Consider the following 25214-nt stretch of genomic DNA (forward strand, 5'->3'; position numbering starts at 1 on the left):
ATATTTAAGTATTTCTAAAGTCTAATACAATTTAAATATTTATTACCTTTATAATTAAAAAAGCTTTATTAAGTTAAATTATACTTAGTTATTTTAATTATAGCCTAAACCTAGCTATATATATATTATTTAATAAGCCTTATTTATATATTAACTAGCCTTAATATCTTTTTTTAACTTATTTTAAAAGTATATTTTAATTATTTAATATATAATAAGTTATTTAACTTAACTTTCCTTATACTTTCTAGCTATAAATATTAATAATATTATAATTATATTATTATAATACTTTAAAAAAGCCTATAATTACTTAAGGTAAATAAACCTTATTTAATTAAAAGTTATAATATAATTTCTAAAATTGAAAAAGGTTTTAAATAAATAAATATATATTTTTATATAACAATTATAAATATTAAAAAGGCCTTATTAAATATAAATAATATTAATTATATTAAATTAATAATATTTAATAATGAAATCCTTTTATTTATATAACTTATTTATAATAAGTTTTTAATTAATAAAGCCTTTTTAAAATTTAAAAAGTATAGGCTTAAAAAGGAAATTATTTAAATATATATAATTAAATAAAAAGTAAAAGAAGTTCTTTAGGGCCTTTTACTTAAGTAATTTATAAAATAAGTAATTTAAAAATATATAATAATAATCTAAAAAGGTATTAAAAAAGATTAAAAACTTATAAAAATTAAACTAATTATAATCTTAAAATATAAAAGTATAATTAAAAAGAAATACTATAGTATAATAGTTAAAAGAAAAGTAAAGTAATTATAAGAATTAAAAGAAAATAAACTAAATTTTATATTAGTTTAAGTTACTTAAAGTAAAACACATAAAGGTATAAATTTAATATAAATAATAAATAAAGGTTTAAATAAGTTATAAGGTAGAATATATAATTAAATAAGTAAATTAGGTATAATATTAATATATTATTAATATAAAAAAGAAAAATAAGAAAAATATTTAATATAATATAAAAAGTTAAAATATATAAGTTAATTTATTAAATTAAAAGTTAAATTAAAAAATAAAGGTTTTAAAATTTAGGAAAAAAACTATAAAAGCTAGTTAAAAAACTAAGACTAGCTTAGCTAGTTAATAGTAAATTAAATTAAGTATTAAGATAAAGTAAATAATAAATTCATCCTTATGGCATACACCAGATAGCAGCAACTTAACAACAGGCACACATCGACATAGTACAGCACGACCGCCATTTCAAGATTCCAATTCTATTGTTTATCTCCTATGTTTCTTATAAGTTGGGGCTTCCACTGACCAAAGAATTTTCCAGCTCGATCAGCCGCTCAATTGACTGTACTGCATCTCCATCCATGCTTGAGAGCTCTACAGTTGGAAGAGGACGCCTCACCCGGCCATCCCCATAACCAAACCACTTGCGGCAGGATGTCTTAACACCCGAGATTCCAAACTTTAGCAAAGCGGCATCGGCACTAGAAAGACCTTTCTGTATCGCTGCTGCTCGCTCCAAGTCACCTGCTGAGTAGGCCCGCAAGAGCTCAACATGGACTCTAGGAACCACATTGGCTAGGGCTGCGATAACACCTGCTGAGCCACAAACCAGGCCCGGGAGCATAAAATCTGCCTTGCCTGCAAAGGCAGAGAACTTATCGGTCGTAAGGGCAGCAGTAACCCTTTGAAGTTTACCAAGATTTCCACAGGTTAGCTTGACACCGCTAATATTGGGCAGCTCTCTCGCCAACTCGACAATAAGATCAGAATCAACATCGATTCCACTCGCTACATTAGGGAAGTTATAGATAACTATAGGTAACTTTGATTCCGCGGCCACCTATCACGGGTTATTCAAGGTCACGTTATCCGTGGAGGCGTCAAGGATATACATCTCTGTAGAAAGATTTAATAATAGGCTTTGTCATGGCGGCTGCCCAATAGCTAGGTGGAAGAACCAGTGCGTAGTCTGCCCCAGCCAGTTGAGCTTGACAAATAAGCTCTAGTGTCTGGCGCACACTATTGGAGCTGCACCCAGCAATAATTGGCGTTTGTTGTTCGAAAAGGTTGGCAGTGGACCGAATGTACGAGATGATTTCTACTCGTTCTTTGTCGCTTAGATGGGTGGCTTCGCCATTACTGCCGTGGACTACCAGCCCGGTGATTCCAGCTTTGAGAAGTCGTTGGACATGCTTGGCAATGCTGTCAAAGTCGATGTTTTCCTGGCCATCAAAGAAGGTAACGGCTGGAGCGTATACTCCATGTGGAGGGGGCCCAGATACTCGAGACATCATACTAGGTTGATCGCGAGCGGTTTCTTTGAATGAGTTTGAGAATCTTCCTTGAATACATATACACCTCAAAGCTCTCTCTCTCTATATATACAAGTTTTTGGAATCGTATGTCGCAGATTCCTGCTCCATACATCCATGATTAAGCTCCATTCTTCGGTGTGTGTTCCGAAGATGGGAAATTGGAGAAGCTAGCCTCTCGGCACCGGCCTCCAACGCCGTGAGCCCATGGGTGCATTGCTGTTGGGGGTGAATTGGAGGGGAAAGCCATGTGTGCCCCGCTTGGACGGACTTCGGCGCTCCTTGTTGGAGGGAAAAACTACGATGGATTCAGATTGCTTATCGACCAGGATCAACAAAATGTGATTTAGTTGGCTCATTGACAATCGATGTGACAATGCAAGCTCCCTCCTCTAATCTGGCCATTTATAGCACACAACGCCTGATAGCAGCCTTGCCTTGCATACGCTGCCTGCCCTCACCTGTGTTCGCTGCCGAAAGTGCAAGAAGAAGTGTGACCGTAAATTACCCAAATGCGGAGATTGTGATCGATCTAGAACAGAGTGCATCCGTTTAGAAGAGACAAAAGTTCGAGACACTGCGTCCGTGCCGTGGTACTACGTTCAAGGCCTAGAAGCACGGCTTGCGCTGGTCGAGAAGGAACTGGCAATTTGTAAGGGGAAGTTTAGCAAGTGGAGCTTAACAACTGGTTCCACGCTTACGTCGTACTTGGTATATCTCTGCCCGGCCACCAGCTCTTTTTCATGCACCTCGTTTGTGTCATCGGCGCCTGCTACTAAAAGAGTCCAAGCACACAAATCAATGGCATCTACACCGAGGCCGTGAACGTATACCTGCCATATGCTGCATCCCAAGAGGTCCTGAACACGCACGCCTACCTTTTGCTAATCGTTCATGCATTCCATTGTCCGGCCCCTTTCCAGCTCTATGAGACGACGAGTGAAGCCAGACTCAAGATAACGGAGCGGCTGCTAACGTTTCAGATTGCCCAGACCTTGCTGCCGTTCGAGCTCGATGGTGTGACATTCTTGCCCAGGATAGGAATGATACGGTGTTGCTGACATACTGTTACACTGCGTATGAGATCATCGTGTCTCTTTGGAGCTGTTCCTTTGAAGAACTTGTCTGCTCACTGAACAAGGTATGTGGTCTTGTCTGCTGCATCGCACCTGGGGTTACTGACAACAATTTCTAGATCTTGGACCAGGGTATATGGCTCACCTTTGGGGGATGCTCATGCCGACCGGATTGGAGTACATGTTCGTCATCCGACATCTCCAATCAAATATTCGACGACTCCAAGATCAATGCTGAGCGTTACCCAGTTGGGATGAGTACCGCAAGCGTCGGACGGCTGAGATTCGTGCAGAGTTCGAGCAGTGGAAAGCCTTGATCCCACTTGTGTCAAGTACAGTCGATGGCTACATGAATTACCACCCACTTGCCATGCTCAAGACATACAACTACAGTATCTGCTGTCTATACCAGCAAGACACGTTTGTATCCACCGTCGGCGACTACTTGATTTTGTTGGCGGCTGTAAGTGAAAACATCCGTTGCTTCAGAATGTCCTGGAATCTTTTTCTTAATGTACTTTACCTGGAGCGGCGTAAGTTTTAGTGTAATACTTGCATAACGAACAGAGCTGACCAGACATTTAGCTGTTAGAACAATTCAACATTGGAATTATCCTCCTGGCTTGTTATTGGGAGACACCATTCGTGAGACGTTGGAGAATAGCACTTCAGCTGGATTAAAGTTCTGTGGCCTACAGTCAAGGAATGCTCTTTTATTCTGTCTGATATGCTCCGCAGCATGACTGTCTTGAATTCATCTGGTTTTTTATTATACTTCCAACGCTCAACGTTTGTCAGAAAGGCCTCCTCATGAGATGAAGCTAATTGAAGATTCTGTGTTGTGGCTGATACAGCTACTCAAGAAAGGGTCATGGGTCTGAGCATTATCGTCTAACCACACCCTACTCAGTGACCTAGTCGGCAACTCTACGGAACAAGTGCTGTCCATCATGAGGCAATGAGAACCTCGAATGAAGATTCTGAACTTACTTCTCCGACAGATTGCCGGTATAAGCACCATCATCCGCATACAATATCGCCATTCCAACGTCCTCTGTCATCTCGGGGTGGCCTTGAAAGGTGATGATATTGTACTCCTCGTGCAGCAGGGCATCGCTGTCTCCAGCGAGAGGAACAAATCTTTGGGCCGGACGGGCGACACGTCTCTTGTGAAATTCCAGCAGCGCCTGTAGCTCAGTCAGTACTTGGGCGAATCGTATCTGGTGTCACTCGTACAAAGTCTATCTTGCTACTCTTGTCCTGGGAGCCTCCCAACAATTCAATACCTCGCTCTGTATAACGCAAAGGTGACACCAACCTAGGAGAGTGTTAGCCCACCAATCATGGCTGGCCTCTGGGTTGCTTACCCTGTCACCATAGGGATTGAACTCGATTTTGCCGCCCATTGCTCGGGCAACAGCTTGATGCCCCCAGCATACGCCAACAATCGCCGTGTTTGGGCATGTCTTGGCGGTCTCTCTGATGAATTCCAGCGTTTTCTCGACCCACGGATAAGGCACGTTCAATGTAAGGTTGAAAACTCCTCCCGTAAAGTCGATGAGGTAAAATTCGCTGGCACCTGGGAGGATATCATATATGATGGGGTAAAAGGGCTTGATTTCGGCATCAGGCATGGTGGAAGTGATCAGTGAGTTCTATGACTCTATCATGTCGCAGGAGTGTCGTAGTTGCGCACAATGGCGACTTGTGGAGACATCAGCTTGGAGACCATGCTGAGGGTAAATTGAGGTCGAGAAGCTATCTGCAGATGATTGCCTTTCCGTTGTTATTGGCATGTCGACCACTAGGTTGCTAGGTTTTAAAGATGGTAGGATACTCCGGGTTCAAGAGCATTTGCTCCGCCAGCTTCAACTCTCATTCTTCACTTGCCGTTGATCATCTCCAAATCTCTTTTCGCCGTCCTATTCTAATTACACATGTAATTGAGAATACGAAAACTTGATGGGTTTGAAATCTCGTCTTAACTCATTTACGAACGTCGCTTCCCCTTGAGTGTTGTTGGCTGTGGCAGGAACTGAAAGAAGAATAAAGGAGAAGTGAAGACAAATAGGAATTGGTATAGAGCTGAGAGATGAAGTCGAGCCTCTTTTACAAACGAGTTGAAATCACATTTTCCTGAATTGCTAACCATTGGGAACTTCGGGGACGCACCCCTTGAACTACGGGGGTTTCCCGAAGACGAATAATCCTCGGACATGTCCGCCGAGTCGATAAGACTATCACCACTACCCCGCGTTTTGCATTAAAAATACTAACCGGTGATCTGATTCTTATCGGGTTAGGAAGGCAGGGTGATAGGAATCTGGACCAGGAAGGAGGGGGTTAGGTTAGACACTATCTCGGGAGTCCACGCATGTCATCAAATGTTCGCCCCGCATTGAATGGAGTAATAACGGACTTGTTGAGGGTAATATTTACAGCTTGTATCTAATGTATCTGGGTCTCAGTAGCGTCTTTTGGCACGAGTCCTGTTTGTTATGGTTGTTTTGAGCAGATGAGCCAATCCAGCTGTAGTGGTAAAGAACCGGCCATCTAGCAAAACAAGAGTCTTGCCCAGAAGCAGCCTAGTTTTGTGTCTAGCATCAAGGGTATCTTGGAGAAGTCAGTTGTGAAGGAGTAAAAAAGCATGGTATGAGATGGTTAAGGAACAAGTCCAAGGATATCGACAAAAGTTTACAATGACTGACCAATCCAATAATCAACCCAAAGTCTGATCAACAATGAATCGACCAGTCAGTTAGTTTAGCCCTTGTCTTGACCATGACCGACTCACTCTACCGCGTGAAAGTGGTCATCTGCACACAGTCCAGCAACCTCTGGTCTATTGTAAGGAGTGCCTTCTCGGGTCAAGGCACAAGTTGAATTTTCTATCCATATGAACCCGCTGATGATGGCATGATAATTTCCCCGTAACCTCAGGCCTTGTCAACTTATCCCTCTCGTTAGTCGTTGAAAATCGACCAAAAAGACTGGCAAGACTCCCTCCTGCAACGAAACACGATACATTGGTGACCAAGTTGACGATTCTCTATCTATTTACAACAAGAGTCCCAATAGAATAGTAGGTTTGGGGTAAAAATTAATAGACTATGATAAGATAAGCTAAGCGGTCTCAACTGATGATCTAGCACCATCTCCGTGTCCCTCCCGCGCCGCATTACTATCTAGGCAAGACCATTATGGATTGGTGTATATTGGTCGGCCCCGTTCAATTTTCAAGTTTATCAGACAATACTCGACACCAAGTCGAGTCAATGGAACATGGTTTGTCTCTAGGCTGGCGGTCATGCTTCGGGTATATACAAGTCTCGATTCGCAAGGTTTCCAAAACCTCCATAATCGGAGCAAGCTTGCCTCCAACACCCCGGATGTGGGTATGTTCGTTCCAGTTGGAAGAAATCTAGTCCACCGGTGTCACAATCAAAATTCCCGGGTCCCGATATTATTTCCCTATGAGCATCAACTTGTATCATGTTGTTGGTATAGAATTGAGACTTTGCTCACGATTAGAGGCAACTTGATGAATGTGATTCCACCATGTCTCGAGAAGACTGGTGCGGAAATTGTACTGACTATGGTATCAATTGCACATGGAGAACGGTGTTTCATTGGGAAATTGTAGGCAGAAGGGAGATTTTACAGGGGTGATGAAAAGTCCTTGGCAAGATTTCAAACAAGTCAATAACTTGTTTGCCTTCACGACGCCAAACCTGACACTGCGCTCAATATATCGCCATAGATTGGCCTAATCAGGGGACAGAGCTGTTGACGGAGATGCTCGCTATGAATACTCCATCGTAGCGTCGTGCAGATCCGACACGTCAACACTGTGGGGCATCTGTACAATCTCTTGACTGGTTTCATTGCTCCAGCTATGAAGAGAGAAAAGGATGTGGGCTTGTCTTTTGAATACATCAGCGTGGCCTGTAGGCAGTATGCAGAGACATTGATCAAATGACTTGATTGACATTGACAAGTTGCGATATTGTGCTATGAAAGTATGAACAAGAATACATCCAAGAATACAAAGATTCGTCCCTTTTGCTCGGCAATACTGACTAATTTTCTTTTACTGGGATCTCATGGTGATGAGAAACCATGTGGCCGTCGGCCTCGAGGACAGGACCATGGAATGATTTCCTCTTGCCACCCCACCAGAGAACAGTAATTAAGATTAAAGTCCCCACAAGCACAACAGCTTGATAATTCATCGACTCGGCAGTTACCGGGAGCGACAAGGGAAAACAGAATAGGATAGTATATAGCAGTGCATAACATGAGGCAAAGATATTACAGAAGGTGCCAGCGATTCTCCCAAGGTTAAAGTATCGCTTAGGCATGACGCTTCGTCCACGGATAATGAGTATAGCTTGCGGCAGAGCACAAGTGATGTTGGTTGACATGATGGCTAAGCCAATAATGCTATTATATGCGGCCGTAGACGCAACATATAACAGGCCAAACACGATCATGAAAACTCCCGCGAGCGCATTAGCATTGACCGGCACCCGGAGAGTTGGATGGATCTTGCTAAAGATGTGAGAGTATGGAAGGCCGCCGTCTCGAGAGAAGGCCCAGATGAGTCGACCGGAAGTGACATAACAGCTGACGAGGGCACCGTAGTAGATGAAGCAAATCCAGACAGTGAAGAAAGTGGCAGCAGCTTGAGAGCGGATAGCTTGCATGAACACCTCAAAGATTGGAATAGCTGCCGCTGAGACCTCATCGAGATTGTTGGTACTGAATAGCATGGCAATGCTCCAGGGGACACTTGTAACAGTTCCGATAGCCATAATAAGGGCGATGACCTTGGGAACTGTACGTTCGGGATTAGGCATCTCTTCAGCAATGTGAGTAGCGCCATCTAAGCCCAGAAAGCCATACATGGCCTGGCCAGTGGCGAGAAGAAATGCCAGGCCATCAGGCCATCCAGTGACATTAACCCATTCTGCAAAGATCACTTTGGCCGGCTGCTTTGGGCTGCTTGTTGCAAGAATGGTAACGAACGCAACACAAAGGCCAAGAAGGGATGAGAAGAGAAAAATCCTCTCGGCAGTGGGGACCCAGCGGGGAAGCATCACAATCAAGACACCGGACAGGATTGTGATGAGAACATAGACAAGCCACACTTGCCAAGCCTTCCAGACATACGTCGGATGGTAGAGGGAGGCAATGACGAGCGAGGTCTGAGAACAGAAGACGGTAGTGCTAGCAGTGGTGAAAAGCCAGCCTATTCACTCGTGTCAATGATTTGTATTCAAGAAAAGAAGGACAGTATCGGTGCCTACCTAAGATGCTGATCCAGCCAACGGTGAATGCCACGGGGGCTCTGTACTTCTCGGTCGAAACCATGAATGCGTAACTGCAAGCGGCGATTAGTAGTCTTGAAAATTGGTAATGCGAGTACACACAAGCGCGCGCATGCGCACACTATGGGGAGCAGAGGGGCGTACTGATATTGGCCACCACTGGAAGGGAAGGCAGAAGATAGCTCAGCAAGGCCAAGAGCCAGGACTGTGCAGGCGAAGCACGCCAGAACAAGACAGAAGACGGCTGCTGGGCCACCGCCAGCCAGTAAAGGTGGGACAAAGGTTACAGAGTATCCAATCCATGTGTTGGTGATGGAAAATGCGATAGCCAAGGTAGAAATAAGGGAGAAGATCCGAGGCATCTCTTGGGTAGACGAAACAGTGGCCTCAGCAGCAGAGGCATCACCTCGCTCACTTTGAGCCTCGGTATGGTCCATGATGGAAGTCAGTCTATCGACTAGATGGTTGAGGGAAAGTGAGGAGGGAGAAACATAAGAGGGTTAAAGGTTTACAGAGGGCTTTTGAAAGAATCCTGTGGTTTTTTGAGATGAAAGTTGGGAATGTGCAAACAATCCAGGAGACCATGAGAAGGAGTCGTCAATTCATGAAAAGGCAACAAACCCCAATTTGAGCCACAATTGATTCCGCATTAGCAGCTTTCCTTTTCGACCCCAACGATAAGGGACCACCACCCATGTTAAAGTTTCGTCTAATCTAGAGCCATCTTTTGGCGAGAGGTCATCGGATAAGTAGGGAGCTGTTCCTAGATTGCTTCTAGACCCTGTGAATGTTCGTTGCATTACCCCGCAACTCTCACGAGGCGTTCCCAGCCAAGATTGGCCAAGCCTTTTTTCGAGATTGGTCTAACCAAGGTTGTCGATTCCCCAGGATTTCTTTCTCCACGGCCTAGTCCTTCGATGATGGATGTCTCGGGGCTAATCTCTTTCTTGCTTATCACTGTGCTTGTTTATCCTTGTCCAGGATTCCCATTAGTCCTCAAACAAAGAACCGAGGGCGCGCCGAGCTCTTATCATTCCCTGCGCCGTAGCTAGCTGATCCAGTGGATATACCCTATCGTATCAACCATGATAGTAAACCAAGCCGAGATATACGGTGCTGCGCCGTTCGGAGGAGGATTCGCAGTATTGACCGATAACTTGCTCCATCCGGTAGCAAAGGAACATTCTCCAGCTAATGCGTCTGTATCAATTTGAACCATCCATGTAGCTGATGGAGCTCTACCCCTCAACCCCCAAGTGGGCCCAGATAGATAATAGTCTGGAGGAGTTCGTGGCAGAATAATTTAAACTCCATTCCGGCAGACGGCAAGCCAAGCCAGTTCCTTAGGACAGAATAGAGGTCAGAGAAGTTCGGAGAAGTATAGGATAGCCACCTGGCACTGATGCTCGACAACTACAAAAGGCCTGTGGTTTGCCAAACATCGGCCGCGATATTCGCAGTACTCGGAAACAGTCGCTTAACCCCAAAATGCATCTCAGCCTCTCACTCATCGCTATACTCGTTCATCTCATGGCCCACTTGCCACTGGCCAGTGCTGCTGACCCCAACCCCATCCCCTACTTTGCCTTCTCAGACATTGGCACCTTCAATCTGTCGAGCCTGAACGCCTCCGATGCACGGAACTCGGCTATCCTTACTCGTCAGGAGGCTGAGCTTTTGCCTAATCGTACCAGGCAGCTTCGACATGGTTCATACCTACGCAAATTGGCCAAAGGGAAAGACATCTACTTCACTACCAAGGCGAATGGCACCGAGCACGATATTACTTCCTTCTTATACCATTTCGGTATATCTGGGGTAATGATTATTAAGGATGGGAAGATCCGTCTTGAGAGATACCAGTACGGTAATGAGCCTTCATTCCGGAACCAGATTCAGTCTTGCACAAAGTCTTTCATCACAACCTCAATGGGTATCGCAATCGCCCAGAACAAGATTTCCCTCAATGATCCTGTATCGAAATGGATCCCTGAGCTTGCCAAGTCTCCATGGGGGCCGGTCCACATTCGAAACTTGATTGACATGACATCGGGTGTCGAAGAGCCCAACTCCACCCACAACCCGGACTTGTTCAATGACGTATACCCACGGACGGACCCTGACGCTGTCATCAAGTGGTTTAAGACCTTCGACAAGGTGGCGGAGCCTGGCAAGGTGTTCAATTACTACAACCCCAATTACTATGTTGCTTCGCTCTCGCTTACTCGAGCCATCGGGGAGCCTTTGCAGAACTGGGTCACCAAGAATATCTGGGAACCAGCCGGCATGCAGTACGACGGCTACATGCGAGTCACGGGAGCCGGCCAAGTCGACGGTCACGGAGGATTGGCACTGACATTGCCCGACATGGCTCGCTATGGAATGTTCATCCTTGACGCATTCAATGGTAATGGCGGTCCCCGGGTTCCCAAGCAATGGTTCTATGATATCTCGACTGCAAGTACTAGCAAGGGGATTCGTGGGCCTGGTGCCATCGACATTGTGCCTGGATTTGGGTATCAAACAGGCTGGTGGACCACTCCCCGGGGAGCCAAGAAATACCAGCTTGGCGACGATGGCGGCTTTGCTGCGCTTGGCACGTACGACCAGGCCGTCTACGTTATTCCCGGCATCAACACCACAATCGTGCTACAGTCCGATAACCCCGTCCACTACCCTAATCTGTTTTACTTTGGACAACAGTTTGCCACAGCTGCAAGTCTTGCTTTGAGACAGGAACGCTACTAGTTAGAATACTGGCCTGTCTGTGCTGGGGAAGACACAAAGTGTTTCTACTGCCAAGACGGCTGCTTGCGTAGTGTTAAGCCAAGAGCGGAGATAGCGAAGCATACTATCTTTCAAAGATAACTGAGTCGATGAGCCAGGACTAGCCTAGTGTAGAATGCGAACATTGTTATGTCTGAACTTACGAGAACCGACCGAGACGTGAGGTGAGCTATCGATGATGAGCCACAAGGGTTCACAGCTGTAGTCCCAGTACGCGTTGCATCCTGCCTCGGACTTGTAGGGGGAAATCTTTAAACAACTGGCTCTCCCAAGATACACTTACTGGAGTCTCCTTATCCTTCATGAACCAAAATACAGGTTTTCTTACGTACAACAGAGATATCCGTGCACGACAAAAGGCGCGATGGAACGATTGATAGTTTTGTTTCACAACTGACTACTGTATCTTTACAACCAGCCGACCGCTAAACTCATGAGCCGCTACTCTCTGGGGAATATCCTCGCCTTCCTCCAGCGGCAGTATGGTCAGGTGGCTGACAATGCCGTGCTCAGAAACTGCATCGATCATCTTCTTAACTTCGTCTATGCTGCAGTGAAGAGAACCTTTGACGTTGATCTCTCGGAATACCAGGTTGAAGGCATCAAACCTGAAGCCTTCATCTGGCAGGCCGAGGGCTATACAGGTGCCTCTTGGCTGAAGGCGATGCAACGCCCAGTCTGTGGCAGCCACACTATCGGTACAGACAACAACTCCATGTAGTCCCTCGCCGTCTGTAAAATCAGAAATCTTCTGAGTAGCGTCTTTGTCGCCCGAGTTGATTATTAAGTCAGGTCGGAGGTGTTCCGGCACCCCCGAAGCAAGCTTCAGGCCGGCCTCATGGCTATCACTGGCGACGACTCGATAACCCAAAGCCTTGGCAAACTGTACACCTAACACACCCAGGCCGCCGATGCCGACCAGGGCCAAGGACTGCCCTTTTTCCAGGCCTGTCTCCTTGATTGCGTTCCAGACCGTAGCCTACCTGATTTGTCAGTATCCAAGAAACCGAGTAGATGAGGAATGAGGAAGCGGATATGTACTAACACCGGCACACATCAATGGAGCCGCCTGCTCAAATGACACATCGTCTGGGAGATGAACTAGCGAATAATGCGAAGTGATCATGTACTCGGCAAAACCACCGTCCGACTTGACAATTCCGTTCATGGTCTTGTTCTCACAGTAGCGAGCGTCCAGAGTACCGTATCTTCTCCTTCGCCATCTGCACCCGTTACAGTCATCACAGGGTTTTCTGAAGTTCAAGACACCAACTCGGTCACCGACCTTCCAGTCACCGGGTATATCAGATCCCAGGCTAGCAATGGTACCAGCAGGTTCGTGAGAACCTGTGAATGGTAGGTGGGTCTTGTAAGTACCCTGATAGACTTGGTAGTCAGTGTGGCAGAAGCTGGCAGCGGCAACGCGAATGAGAAGCTCGCCTGAACCGGGTTCAGGGACTGGAACATCGTGGCGGAGCTGGTAATTCTCATTAAACTAAAAAAGAAGTAATTTAGTGGAATGATTAGAGCCCCCCTCATCTCGCTCGACGTACCTTTACCAGCCTCAATGCCTTCATTGTCTTGGGGATTGATTGCTGCGCCATGACGTTCGTTTCAATGATGATGAGAGGCTACTGAACGCAGATGCACTTCACTTTGAGATGGGAATGGAGGAGCGAGCTTGGGACATCTTTTCTTGATTAATAGCTTGATTTAATATATCACGCGGGATCCGGGTCCGGCCGTAATTATTCCTGTAATCTGTCTCACCTCGCTTCTCTTCATCTCCACATGCAGCAGCCTCGTGGAGAAGAAAAGACGTAGTGCCGATGTTGCATACCAATGATAATCAAGGACTGATATGGTGGAGGAGGCTCCGAGATATGGCAGCCCGTTATAGATCAAGAAAGATTGTTCTAGATGCTTTACACATATCGCAGTACATCATCCGCCCACTAGGTACCTCGAGCAACCCCTGTTAGTCTGTGGCTAAGAATACTCATTGTCTCGGTTTGGTGTTATCTACTTGTCGACCGTCTCACCGAGGTGGGGAAACATTTTTGGAGAAACAACTGTCAGTCGCTCGCATGCAGCTTTGTCTGTCCTCTATCAACCATACGACCAACATGTATCACTTTGGATGAGGGGTGAAAAAGCACAACCTTTGCTAGAATAGAACGCAACATCTCCGTTATTAAAACACTAGCATGTTCCCATTGAAGACCATCCTCATTTCCGAACACAAGGAGGTCATAAGGTTGCTAACAGCGCTACTTGAGCTCCCCCACCACGAGGCTACTTTAATATTACTTCACACTCGACAATGCTCTGGTCGTTGGACGGTTCAAGAGCATGCAGGACTTCATAGACCAGCATTATGACACGCCAAAACATAGAGCAATCATAAGCCTAGGAACCACGAGGCTTTGTGGGGAAGCGTTTCCTTTGTGGCCCTTTTCCATTGACGATACTACGGATCAACCCAAGACTAATATCTACCCCAAATATCCAATGCAATGCAGCATGTGACGCGACATATGACAAATCATGACGTAGGCATGGATGTTAGGTATGCTTATGATATCATCCAAAGGAGTTGGCTTGCGTTACTAGCAGGGCATAAAAAGCTAGAAATATAGGAGCATGGATAATATTTGATAGCCGTACTTCGCAGTTCAACCCTTCATACAGTAAATACACGGGCCAGGCATACAAACCGCATTTCTGCTTCTCTTCTTTATCAAGAAAGAGATACCAAAAAGACGACCAATCATTCCGTTTCCCACAGCATGCCGATTCGGGTAGGAATCGTTGGGCTTTCTTCGTCCGGAGGCTGGGCTTCAATCGCCCATCTTCCTTATTTACGCGATTCAACCAAATATCAGATTACGGGCTTGTGCAATTCGTCCGTCAAGTGCAGCCAAGATGCCATCAGCAAATATAAGCTCGACTCAGCCCGCCCCTTCGACTCGGTTGAGAAGCTCTGCACCTCGGATACTGTGGACCTCGTAGTCTGCGCAGTTGCCGTTTTTTCCCACTACGAAATCGCCAAGCCGGCCATCGAGGCCGGCAAAGACGTTTATGTCGAATGGCCGTTAGGTGTGTCTACTGCGCAGGCGCATGAGCTCACGCAGCTAGCAAAGGACAAGGGCGTCCGGACCATAGTCGGATTACAGGGAGCCGTTTCTCACCTACAGACGACATTGAAGCGCGTCGTCGACGCAGGCTACATCGGAAAACCTTTGGTCACGCAGATTTTCGGCAGCGCCTGTACTGGGGAGACTGGCGTCAAGATCGACAAACGATACGGCTATTTCAAGGATCGTGAAATCGATGGTGTTGATGGGCAAGTAATGCTGTCCATCTATGTGGGTCATACTTTCGAACCCCTGGCCAAGCTGCTGGGAGAGCCAGCATCAGTGTCGGCGCAGCTGCGGACTACATGGCCTACGGTCGATGTCCTGGATGGGGACAAGGTCATTCAATCGCAGGTTGAAAAAACGGCAGACGATTACGCCTCACTTCAGGGAACGACCAAGTCAGGCGTCACATACACATATACATTCCGCGGTGGCGATGCGTTTGACGACGGAGAGGGGCTGGTCTGGGACATCATAGGCGACAAGGGCCAGCTACGAGTCACGGGAAGCACAATCATGTCCAATATGGGTGCCGAGGATTATAAAGTAAGGCTCAAAGAGTACGCCACCGGACGAATTGAGGAGGTCTCTCTTGACAGGCCACTAGATCTGCCACTCACCTCGCAGAATGTCGGCCGTATATATGAGAACTTTGCAAGTGGAGGAGCACACCCAACTTTTGATGATGCCTTGAGGAGGCATCAGTACCTGGATGCAGTGTTTGAGTCCGCCTCCAAGGGTGGTGCCCAAATTACAATCTAAGTTCTTTGCGGTTGATTGCCACAAGAGTCCGAGTTATGTTAGCTCTGCAATATAGCTTTGCGAGGGCAAGAAAAGATAGTATACAGAGTGTGCGTTTAAGACATTAGCTAGATGGACACATGTCCAACATCAAGCTTGATTGATGGTAAGCCTGTCTTGATGCCATGATGACGATTCTCAGATCTCGCTCAACATTGGCGTGCACAGCGTCCATGGCCTTCTTCTAACCCTCGACATGCTCTTGCGAGTAGATGCCTGGCATGAAAGTCCACTCGACTCCCGGGGGGCAGGTCAGAGTATCTTCTGAGAGCTAGATGATGCCGCCGTGTCAGAACTCAACTCAACTAGTCGCGGTATAGAGGATTTATTCTTACGATTAGGCCTGTGCCTGCACGCTCGGCGTAGTAAGGTGCGTGGAGGTTCTAGAAATAGCCGGTGGGGGAGATGTCCCCCATCTAGACAAGCGTGTCAGATGGGATCTCACTTGGTTTGCGTACCTCGGATGAGCTTGCAAAAGGGACACGCATGTACTCGGCCTGGCCGCCATCGATACTCCTGGTTCCCGCACCGTTTCCTGCAGGACCAGTCAGTTACAGTGCTGCATCGGAGGCAAGGTCCTAAGAGTCTCAACCTACAACAACCTGATCCCCCTTCTTCAGGTTCGTCACCTGGCTTCCCAGTTCATAAACCACACCGGCAAACTCGTGAACGGGGATGAAGCCCGTGGGGACATTCTAATGACCACGGTACCAGTGAAGATCGCTTCCACAGAAAGCAGAGACGGTCATCTTGACGATGGCGTCTCTGGGGTCTTGGATGGTCGGGATGGGGCGGTCTTCGACCTGTACCTGTTTAACACACTTGAAGACGATATCCCTCATTGATGAGGTTGTAGCTATGGTGAAGTGACTTTGTTTCTGTATGTCGACTGGTGTTGTTTTGCTGCCTTGAAGCCTTGCTCTTTGAAGAAAGACCAAGAGAGTGTATTAGACCTAGAACTCTACCCTGTACATATGAGAGATTGTTATAAAGATGTTCACCCTCATTTGACAGAGAGGTTGGTGTGGATGTGGGGAGAGAGAAGCGAGAAAAGGGAGAGTTGGCGAGATGCGGGTGGTGGAGGTGAAAGGCCTGCCATGTCAAGGCGCAGTTACTAAATATACATTAAAACATTTGAGAGAAAGAAACAGAGACAAGAGGAAACTCACTTATGCTCCAGATTTGGGAGATTTATCATACTACAGAAACAAGTGCATTTTAATTGCTTCGTCGCTCAACCCATGGCTTTTACAGACACCATGAGTCGGGAAAGCTGAATCAACGTATTCTAAAAGTCAAGCCCATTATATCCGATTTTGACTGAACTACGTTCTTGGAAGATCCTTGCCCTCTTCCTCGGAAAACTGACAGTAAATGCTCCTGAAAACCTGCCCGGAGCATTTCTCGTTCTTGGCGGCGGTTCCATACAGCTTCCGCACTACGGGCTCTAGCATGCATTTGGCGCCCAGCTGCCGTGCAAGCTCCATCGACATCTCGAGCACACCATTGCAGAGCTCGGTAGAGAAGCCTCCCGTGAAGCCTGTGGCTGACGAGGCCGTGGGCGACACGCCCTTGACAGGGTTCTGCTCCCGGCTGTTGATGACGCCAGCGAGCTTGACTGAGTCTAATCCATACAGTCGGCCTATGTTCATTCCTTTGCAGACCCCAGTCGTGTTGACGGCCAAGAGATGTTGATGAGCTTAGTTGTCAGGCCTGCCCCTGCCTTACCACAATGGAAGATGTTGTCAGTCTTTCCCACCAAGGCCAGCATGGGGTTAATTCTCTCAAATACATCGTCTTCACCTCCTACCATGAAGTTCAAGGTTCCTGCGTTGGCACCGCCTTGGCCGCCCGACAGGGGAACATCAGCAAAAACACCAAGGCCGCTCTGCTGAACAACCTTGCCAATCCCCTGCGATGTCTTGACATCAATGGTAGAGCAGTCAATAAAAACCTTGCCCTCGCCATCCTCAGGGGACAGGGAAAGAAGGCCAGTTTGGGATTCTGTGAAGACCTGGAGCACATGCTCTCCACGAGGCAGCATGGTGATGATGACGTCCTAATTCAGTAAGCATTGAGTACAAACTTCGACTGTCACGGGATATCCACCCTCGTGTCAGGCGTCTGGACGTACACTTGTTTGGACTACCTTAAGCGGGTTTCATACCACCTCAACCTTGCCCGGCGTTATTTGAAAGACCTCATCACGTCAAGTCCAGTTTAGTTCACAGATAGTCAGAACCGACTACTCTGGCAGCTTACTCCTCAGGTTCTTTGCCATTCCATATCCCATAATACCAAGGCCGATGAAGCCGTAGGACTTGGCCGGAACATCATTTGTTTTGGAAGTCATGATCAAATGTCCAAGAATTACTAGCGGTAGTTGAGCTGTGCAGACAAGCAATGTCTTTTGGTTGTGAAGGCCTGCATTTGTTCGTCTTGCTCTGATGTTAATAATTATTTAAGCTCGGGCCGTTCCAATGACGCATTGAAATCCCAAGCCAAGTGTTTCGCGTCTGTTGGGGAAGATAATCGTGGGGTAAATACCTTGTATCCACGCTTACAGCTTCCGACCCAGAACCATCCTTGAACATCTATACTCCTATGGCAGCTTTGAGAGGCGATGGTCAGTTTTCCCAAGCCGGTTTGCAAGGAGAAAAAGATGGATCATGTGTCAGGACAGAGAAACCCCAGAAGAGCGTCCACGATTTGATTTTCGTATATGACTTGAGGTCGACAGAGGGGGCTGTAAGGAAAGCTAAGATAAAGTATGTACTATAGTTATATTGCCCACTGGTTGTTTGCTTGATCCCGTTCCGGCGACCTACTCCTTTTGACTGAGGCCGTGGACCTGACGGATAACATCTACCTGCGCAGCAGCAATGACGGAAGTCTATTGGAGGCATCTTGATGAGGATTGCAAGACCCTCCACGCTAAGGTCCCATGTTCTCCAGTACCTTGCGCCCTGTCTCGTAGCCGCTGACCCAGAGGCCTCTTTTAACTGACCCAATAAGTCCTAGTAGAACCCGTTAGATAACAGTGTGGAGGATTTGAGAATCCATCCATCCTCATACACGGGCGCATACATATCCGTGTTGGAGTCAAGAAAGAACACTGAATCGTTTGAAGAACAGTGCGACATTCAACGTTACCCATTCCCACTCATTAGTATTTGCATGGGTATGTGACACTAACTCAAAGGCGTAGCGAGCTGGTTATATCGGGACTGGTAGTGATGGCGGCATGTTCAGGTTTGTAGTGCAAAGATGAAGCCATCTAGTCGACAGTTTATCTGGTTATTGAGCCTTAACCTACATTTTTCCCCAAGGAAGATGAGATCCCTGCGAGTCAGCACTGCGCCTGTCTCCTCATAATCATGAAATTCCCCCACAAACAGGGATTTAGGGCGCTGAGATCATGAACAGGGGCCGGCTTTCGAGTTTGTCAAGACTTGGCGATCGACATACCCCCTTCCTTACGTCGAATGTGTCAGGGTTGCACACAACCGCTCATTTCCTTTTCGTACCAGGAACACAGGCATTTCAATTTCAAGAGGGCACTCGTCAATTTGGTAAACTCTTTCTTCCTTCTTCTTATTTTCTTCTATCCACTATACACTATCGACTAATGTTCCGTCGTCCATCAATCTAATCATACTTGTGGAAGACCTTGGCAATGACCTGCCATTTGCCCTCAATCTTGATCATAGTTAGGAAGTCTGTGTAATCGGCGCCAGAGGCGTCGCCCTCCATATCGATGCGGACGACAGCAGTTGTCTGAGTGATAGCGAGGACGTCGTTACGGGTCTTGATGTTAGGAGCGCTGCCCTCCTTCTTCATGAAGGTCCAGAGGTTGCCGATAGGACCAGCGAGCATGTCAGGCTTAGGAGGGCTGATGAAGCCGTACATGATGGCGTCCTTGTGGAAGGCCTCGGCGGCTATGTCCGAGCTGCCAACACGGAGACCCTCGACGTACTTGTTGGCCGCGGCGATGACGGCATCGTAGTCGGCGGTGGGAACGGTCTTGATGTTATTGGCCATCGTCTATTATGAGCCCACGAGATCAGAGGCTTGTTGCTATAGCTTGGTCGAAGCTCGGCTTTTGTCAAAGACTTACAGCGAAAAGAGAAGTTGTATTGAAATGATATGGCTGAAATGGTGATTAAGGATAAATGATGAATGGAAATGTTTAAAGGTGGTGAAAAACGATCCTTGGCATACGGACATACTGCCGATATATTAATATAAATCCTCCTTGATTCCCTTTGCCTGACAAATCAATTGTGCCCCTCCTCGAGCAATAGCCAATCCAGAAGGTTAGTAGGGAGTAGAAAAGACTTATCTCTATTATTCATGGCGGTTGAGACTAAGGTAGCCAGGTGGCTTGGAATAATTACTCCAAAACACTGGGGCAAATGAGCCCATTCACTTTATAGCCCGAATCGACAGAACATAATGTGGGTCACTTCGCTACGCTCGCTCTGACTGGTCAACCTCCCCCATTCGTCCCTCATTCTCGTCGTTAGTAACACAACCCGCTCGTCCCTCTCTCCTGTTGCTTAATAGCCGCCTGAGGCGTCAGGCATTAACAACCTCCACCCCCTCGTTCCTCGCCCCGCTTCGTTTGGGTGTTGCTGTCCACGACTATCGTGAGTGGCCAATCCCATGGTTCCATGGTCACCCCTTATAACAATGTTAAGAATCTTCTATTCTCATAAGGGGTAACTTGACCTCTCACTATATTCGAGTGCGGTACTTCGTACCTTCTTAACGATTTTTTGATGCTGTTAAAAATAAAGTGCTGGGACTCTTTTAAAGTACTTGCTGTATAATATAATGTCACTGCTGTTCACTTACATCTTTTTTATTTGGACAGAATAACTGTTTTGCCGGTAGTAATTTATTACTGTAGCCTCATAACGTACTCCTTCGTCACCCTTTATTTGCATATTACTTCGTTCTATCTCTTTGAGCGGCACAAGCCTCCAACAGGTCACTCGACCCACTTGACCCCACGTACCAGAAGGCTACAGAGACTTTATATAGAAGCAGCTATATAAGGGCCTGTATTTCTTTGTAACTTAGCTACTTCTATAGTAGTATAGCCTCTTTTCCCCCTACTTTTAACTGGCTATTAATTTTCTATATCTCTTCTTACTGGCTGTTGGCCTCTTAGATACAAACTGGCCTGTATTGGCAGAATTACTTCTTTTAATTGGCCTGATATCCCTGTCTTGACCGCTTTGGAGGCTTGTGCCGCTTAAAGAGATAAGAGATTTTAGAATTCTGGCCATCTTTTCTAGGTTATTCCTAATAGTCTACAGCCTACGCACTGGTGTATTACCACTTCAATTGAGGTTTTAGTTTAAAGATGATATAAAAGATTTAGTATATATAATAAGTAAATGCACTAGGCAAGCAAGTGCACCTATTTTTAATTAGCTAAGAGATTATCTTAAATTTAATTTAACTTTAGTCAAATCATATTAAGTTTTTAGAGTTAATATAATTACTATATTAAGAAAAGTAATTACAAGGTTAAGTTAAATATATACAAGAGAGAATTAATAAATAGTAAAAAAGTAAACTCTTAATGGTAAGACTAAAATAAGGAAAATATTATAATATAATTTATATAATATAATAGTTATAGCAAGCATTTCAGGAAAAAAGGTCTCGTCTTATAAGTAGGGTTATATAGCTATTAATAGAGATAGATAGAAAGGAATAAAATCCCCTTAAGACTTTGGCTTTTTTATCCTTTTTTATACTTAACTTTATGCTCTTTTAGTCTAACTAATTCTTATATTATTAAACTAATTAGTTAATTTTTTATCTTATAAAGATAACTTTATTTTAATTAAACTTAACTTATAATTTAAACTTAGCATATAATTAAAAGTATAAAAAATTACTATTTTATATAATCTTTTTTCTTATTATTACTTTTTATCTTTTAAAACAAGTATATTATATATATTTTATTTTTTTATTAATTATATATAATTATTATAAGTTAAAGAATTATATTTATAATTATTAAGATATAATTATAATAAATATATTAAAATTGTTAATGTTTTCTAAAACTATTAAATAACTTTAATAATTACTTTATTATTATTTTAAGTCTTTTTTTATTAATATTTATATTATAATATTTTGTTAGGTATTATTAATTATAAGTTAGATGTATTTTATATAGTTAAGACCTGTAGCTAAGAGCTTATTATTATTATATAGAACTCAGAATATTAAGGAGTTTGCCCTAACTTCTTATGCAAAGTTCTGCTACCATAGTTCCCATCTCGGCTCTGAGGCCCCCTTAGTTAAATCCTCGGAGAATTAAGATAGAATAAGAAAAGATAAAGATAAATCATTTTATAAAGGCTGCATCAGAAGCCAGCTGACAATTATCGGAGTGCTTGATCATAAAGGAAGAAACCAGACAATGATAGGAAATATGACATGATACTTCACGTGCCATCCAACTTATTCTTTTGACTCTTCCAGACTGAATGTTGGGACAATGGTGTTGAGATACCCCGCAGTTCTCCGCGTTGATCTCCTGATATGAGCACTCGGGTGATAACTATTTGTATTTCCCGTTATAGCCGTTACTCTGGGGTAAGCCCCAGACCCGACCTGTCCGTCAATCGTCATAAAATTTACATATGGAGGTTTCCCTCCCTTCAAAATCATCAAAATTGGTGAGACTCTGTATTGATGCATTTCTACTGTCTTATCCCGCCACAGAGGCTTAACATATCAAGCATACTGAATTTGTATCAAACCTGTAGAACTGTTGGCTAGATTTGGGTCGCATTTCTCCTCGGCTTCACCCTCTTGTGATGCACCCGGTAACCTCCGGATAATGTTGGGTGACAATCGTAGAACTTTAGTCAGCCAAAACGCAATCCTGCATTGATCGTGTGATTAGGTACTGTTCTTGTATTAGCCAAAAGTCTACGGAATCGATGGAGAGCGAAAAACGTAGGTGGCTCCATAATTCGACGTAAGAACTTGTAATTGCGCATAAGTATCGAGTGATGGCCGGCAATCTTTCGGGAACATAATTTCTTTTATTCTCTGCACGTCACCAAATATACTCAGTGCTACATATTACCTTGTGAACAGAATCTACAGTTTTGTCGCTGCTACCTGAAGACCCTTTATCTACTATTTCCCCATATTAATCACCAACCTTATCATATAGCCTGCCAGCCTCAAGGTACCCCTCAGCTTCAATCATGGCATGGGACTTGGAGATCGGAACACCTTGCTGGGTAGCAACTGGCGACGTCGAGATGCACAGACAGAGCGTCACCCCTCGCCGAGCTACCCCCAAATACTTCCAAATTCCGGACAAAATCGAAATGCCAGGATCAATATACGACGACCTTCTTGAGGATGTTCGAGAAGGTCTGGAGGAGATCTTTGACCACCCAGGCTCCCGTGCACCCTTCATACCAGGGTACCAAGATCGTGCCGATGCGATCGCTCGTGCAAAGTTGTTGCGCGAACACGGCCAAAAGAGCTCGGATGTTATGATGGTACATCTCAGGCCTCCGTCTGGTGTGATTTCTCATAGAGAGTTGAATGTTTATGCCCGAAAGGTCGCATACAATGGAGAGGGATTGAGGGTAGCGAAGAAGAAGGTATATGTAATTTGTGAGCCTTTCACTAAGAGAAACATCGATCGAGTCGAACCAGTTCAGTTTGAGTGAGGGGGGAATGATTGGAAACCTGGTGTGTTATGGATGAAATCGGCATTTCCTTTTACTTGAGGTTGGTAGCAGGACACTCTTTCACATATCTTGTCGATAAGGAAATCATGACAGAATGAATTAAGATGCATCTAATAATATCTCTAAAGCAGGAACACAAGCAAAGAATGATCCAAATATCCTCGAGGTCTCAGGAGATGAATATACAATACGGAGTTAACTATCTCGATTGATGCCCTTCTCACTGATCCTAGTAGAATGGCCTTGCATAAAGCCCTCAATCAGGTGGCGAATGTAAGAAGCTCGACAATCCTCAAGTACGTCTTCGTACGACGCCGTGAGCTTCTCATACCCAATTTTGCTCATTAATATGGACTTGGCTACATGCGCTGTGAAGAAGTGGACTTTGAGACTGTGATACTGAATCAATAGCTACCTCATTTTCTTCTCGCTTCCTCGGGAATCCATTATACGGTATGTGGCACATTTGCGTTGAAGAAAGGGTTTCTGAAAAGTGGTAACCGGTTGTGTAGTCAGTATCCTACGCGTCAGGATTGATGACCTTCTCGAACCCATGACATCATAGGCAACTGATATGGCATGTTGCTGATTTATGCAAAGTGATGGTAAACGCTAAAGTGAACCGAAATATCCGAATTCAAATGTTATCGACTGCATTTTCCAAGTGACTGCCTAGCAGATGACATTTAGACTGTACCAAGACATTGCTATTGAGGATTTTCAGGATTATGCATCCTGAGCCGTCTCAAGCATCATACAAGTCACCAGAATCTCTGGGGAAGTCCGAAATCCCAGCCTTCAGAATCCTCTGCCAGGCCTGGAACTCCTCATCGCCCCGAGGTCCATAGATAACGGTATATCCCCAAGGAATGCGACAGCCAGTGAGTTTATGTCACTCAACCTACCCTTTTGCAACGACCGTTTGGGCATCATGCAAACTTATAAATAGAAGAAAGCTGTCCTCTCGATGCCTATACGCAAATCCATCATTTACTCGCTTGGTGATGGGCGGTATCTCCCTAGCCCGTGCAATGCAGGGGGATGTACTGAGCCTCTAATTTACAGAGAATTTGGCCGTGAAAGGAGATGAGTCTCGAGCTACGATCTCGTTGAGCAAGGCCAGTTGGAGGACATGGACTATGATGACGGAGAGATACGAATACGCATTGTATTATTTTGATACCAGATATTTGAGGGCTCTGGACCTTGTGAGACTCTTGAATCTCGGCCAAACATCTTCTAAGATCTTTATACCAGTTCATAGAAGTCCAGTTTTCATCAATGTATAGGACATATGGCCTTTTTCCAAGCATATCGAGAGTCAGACGCAATCTGTAACAAGAAAGAATCTCAAAAATCGTTGTTTTGTGAGGATTCTTGCCATCTGGCACTGTTAGCAGCCGTATTGACCTCTTTGTCTGTTTAAATCTGCTTAGACTTGGCACCGGGTCGACTTTGCAACTTGGGGTTGAAGCTATTGGGAGGCTCATCTTGTCGTTATACCGCATACTTTCATGAAATTCGGTAGCGCCTGTGGGGTTGTGTTAGGCCGAGCTAGTTCACTCATTTGATCAATAATGTTTTATTTATGAATTGGCCAATTAAATGCCCCAATTTAGTCCAAACTGACCTACAGTACCGAGCTTCATGAAAGTATGCAGTACAGTTAAGGTCAGAAGAGGACTGCATTTGTTAGTGACCATCGTTGTAATAAGTAAGTGCAGCGAATCGACTCACGATGAAGCTGGCCAGTTTGATAGGCAGTGGCATCTTTCTTTTTTTCTGGAGCCCTGATTGAGAAAAGCAGCGTAGAGCGCCCTGGAAATGTCATTCAATTCAGGAGGCCCATCTTTGTCGCTAGGGTCTGCAACAGCTACGAATTCGACACTCTCTTTGGCTGCGGTCACTATCTCACGAGCGATATTCATCGAGTTTTGAAGATATTCTTTTTCATAGCTCTTTTAAAAGTCTCAAATGCCTAGCTCTGCCGCTTGAGCCAATGCAGGTCGCGTGAGTC

The 25214-nt window shown here is 45.2% G+C and overlaps 10 protein-coding genes across 10 annotated transcripts; 3 read left to right on the forward strand and 7 right to left on the reverse strand.

Annotated features, from left to right (window-relative positions):
- Positions 1 to 1285: 1285 nt before the first annotated feature.
- Positions 1286 to 2294, reverse strand: BKA55DRAFT_636950 (uncharacterized protein; the record flags this gene model as incomplete). The annotated part of the gene is made up of 2 exons (XM_046197041.1): positions 1286 to 1843; positions 1896 to 2294. 2 exons carry the CDS (start codon positions 2292 to 2294, stop codon positions 1286 to 1288), a joined length of 957 nt encoding a protein of 318 aa, XP_046052616.1.
- A 2083-nt stretch (positions 2295 to 4377) lies between these two features.
- On the reverse strand, positions 4378 to 5351 carry BKA55DRAFT_661105 (uncharacterized protein; the record flags this gene model as incomplete). Its single annotated transcript, XM_046197574.1, has 4 exons — positions 5088 to 5351; positions 4759 to 5046; positions 4628 to 4681; positions 4378 to 4578 (listed from the first exon to the last, which is right to left on the reverse strand). Exons 1-4 carry the CDS (start codon positions 5121 to 5123, stop codon positions 4378 to 4380), a joined length of 579 nt encoding a protein of 192 aa, XP_046052617.1. The 5' UTR covers positions 5124 to 5351.
- A 2119-nt stretch (positions 5352 to 7470) lies between these two features.
- On the reverse strand, positions 7471 to 9083 carry BKA55DRAFT_591034 (amino acid/polyamine transporter I; the record flags this gene model as incomplete). The annotated part of the gene is made up of 3 exons (XM_046195181.1): positions 7471 to 8642; positions 8701 to 8774; positions 8866 to 9083. 3 exons carry the CDS (start codon positions 9081 to 9083, stop codon positions 7471 to 7473), a joined length of 1464 nt encoding a protein of 487 aa, XP_046052618.1.
- A 1126-nt stretch (positions 9084 to 10209) lies between these two features.
- On the forward strand, positions 10210 to 11469 carry BKA55DRAFT_686324 (beta-lactamase/transpeptidase-like protein; the record flags this gene model as incomplete). The annotated part of the gene is made up of 1 exon (XM_046198915.1): positions 10210 to 11469. One exon carries the CDS (start codon positions 10210 to 10212, stop codon positions 11467 to 11469), a length of 1260 nt encoding a protein of 419 aa, XP_046052619.1.
- A 403-nt stretch (positions 11470 to 11872) lies between these two features.
- On the reverse strand, positions 11873 to 13207 carry BKA55DRAFT_661108 (chaperonin 10-like protein). Its single transcript, XM_046197575.1, has 3 exons — positions 13062 to 13207; positions 12554 to 13003; positions 11873 to 12487 (listed from the first exon to the last, which is right to left on the reverse strand). Exons 1-3 carry the CDS (start codon positions 13110 to 13112, stop codon positions 11906 to 11908), a joined length of 1083 nt encoding a protein of 360 aa, XP_046052620.1. The 5' UTR covers positions 13113 to 13207; the 3' UTR covers positions 11873 to 11905.
- A 946-nt stretch (positions 13208 to 14153) lies between these two features.
- Positions 14154 to 15733, forward strand: BKA55DRAFT_559678 (putative oxidoreductase). Its single transcript, XM_046192004.1, has one exon. It carries the CDS (start codon positions 14298 to 14300, stop codon positions 15408 to 15410), a length of 1113 nt encoding a protein of 370 aa, XP_046052621.1. The 5' UTR covers positions 14154 to 14297; the 3' UTR covers positions 15411 to 15733.
- Positions 15734 to 16774: 1041 nt separating this feature from the next.
- BKA55DRAFT_686327 (NAD binding domain of 6-phosphogluconate dehydrogenase-domain-containing protein) lies at positions 16775 to 17493 on the reverse strand (the record flags this gene model as incomplete). Its single annotated transcript, XM_046198916.1, has 2 exons — positions 16775 to 17073; positions 17178 to 17493. 2 exons carry the CDS (start codon positions 17491 to 17493, stop codon positions 16775 to 16777), a joined length of 615 nt encoding a protein of 204 aa, XP_046052622.1.
- Positions 17494 to 19017: 1524 nt separating this feature from the next.
- On the reverse strand, positions 19018 to 19832 carry BKA55DRAFT_661111 (uncharacterized protein). The gene is made up of 2 exons (XM_046197576.1): positions 19567 to 19832; positions 19018 to 19493 (listed from the first exon to the last, which is right to left on the reverse strand). The coding sequence occupies exon 2, from the start codon at positions 19488 to 19490 to the stop codon at positions 19098 to 19100; it is 393 nt and encodes a 130-aa protein (XP_046052623.1). The 5' UTR covers positions 19491 to 19493; positions 19567 to 19832; the 3' UTR covers positions 19018 to 19097.
- Positions 19833 to 20460: 628 nt separating this feature from the next.
- Positions 20461 to 20796, reverse strand: BKA55DRAFT_269344 (uncharacterized protein). Its single transcript, XM_046185462.1, has one exon. The coding sequence runs from the start codon at positions 20741 to 20743 to the stop codon at positions 20573 to 20575; it is 171 nt and encodes a 56-aa protein (XP_046052624.1). The 5' UTR covers positions 20744 to 20796; the 3' UTR covers positions 20461 to 20572.
- A 1903-nt stretch (positions 20797 to 22699) lies between these two features.
- BKA55DRAFT_686329 (uncharacterized protein) lies at positions 22700 to 23176 on the forward strand (the record flags this gene model as incomplete). The annotated part of the gene is made up of 1 exon (XM_046198917.1): positions 22700 to 23176. One exon carries the CDS (start codon positions 22700 to 22702, stop codon positions 23174 to 23176), a length of 477 nt encoding a protein of 158 aa, XP_046052625.1.
- Positions 23177 to 25214: the final 2038 nt, after the last annotated feature.

This window comes from Fusarium redolens (genome assembly GCF_020744475.1).
Source record: "Fusarium redolens strain MPI-CAGE-AT-0023 chromosome Unknown BKA55scaffold_4, whole genome shotgun sequence".
Classification (NCBI taxonomy): Eukaryota; Fungi; Ascomycota; class Sordariomycetes; order Hypocreales; family Nectriaceae; genus Fusarium; species Fusarium redolens.

Excerpts from the sequence above, each read along its gene's own strand:
- BKA55DRAFT_661108 (XM_046197575.1), bottom strand. The coding sequence starts at position 13,112 with ATGGCGCAGCAATCAATCCCCAAGACAATGAAGGCATTGAGGCTGGTA. Across the intron at positions 13,004-13,061 it reads AGGCATTGAGGCTGGTAAAG|TTTAATGAGAATTACCAGCT; the intron begins GTACGTCGAGCG and ends CTTCTTTTTTAG. Across the intron at positions 12,488-12,553 it reads CTCCATTGATGTGTGCCGGT|GCTACGGTCTGGAACGCAAT; the intron begins GTTAGTACATAT and ends CAAATCAGGTAG.
- BKA55DRAFT_661111 (XM_046197576.1), bottom strand. The coding sequence starts at position 19,490 with ATGGCCAATAACATCAAGACCGTTCCCACCGCCGACTACGATGCCGTC.
- BKA55DRAFT_559678 (XM_046192004.1), top strand. The coding sequence starts at position 14,298 with ATGCCGATTCGGGTAGGAATCGTTGGGCTTTCTTCGTCCGGAGGCTGG.
- BKA55DRAFT_269344 (XM_046185462.1), bottom strand. The coding sequence starts at position 20,743 with ATGGCCAGAATTCTAAAATCTCTTATCTCTTTAAGCGGCACAAGCCTC.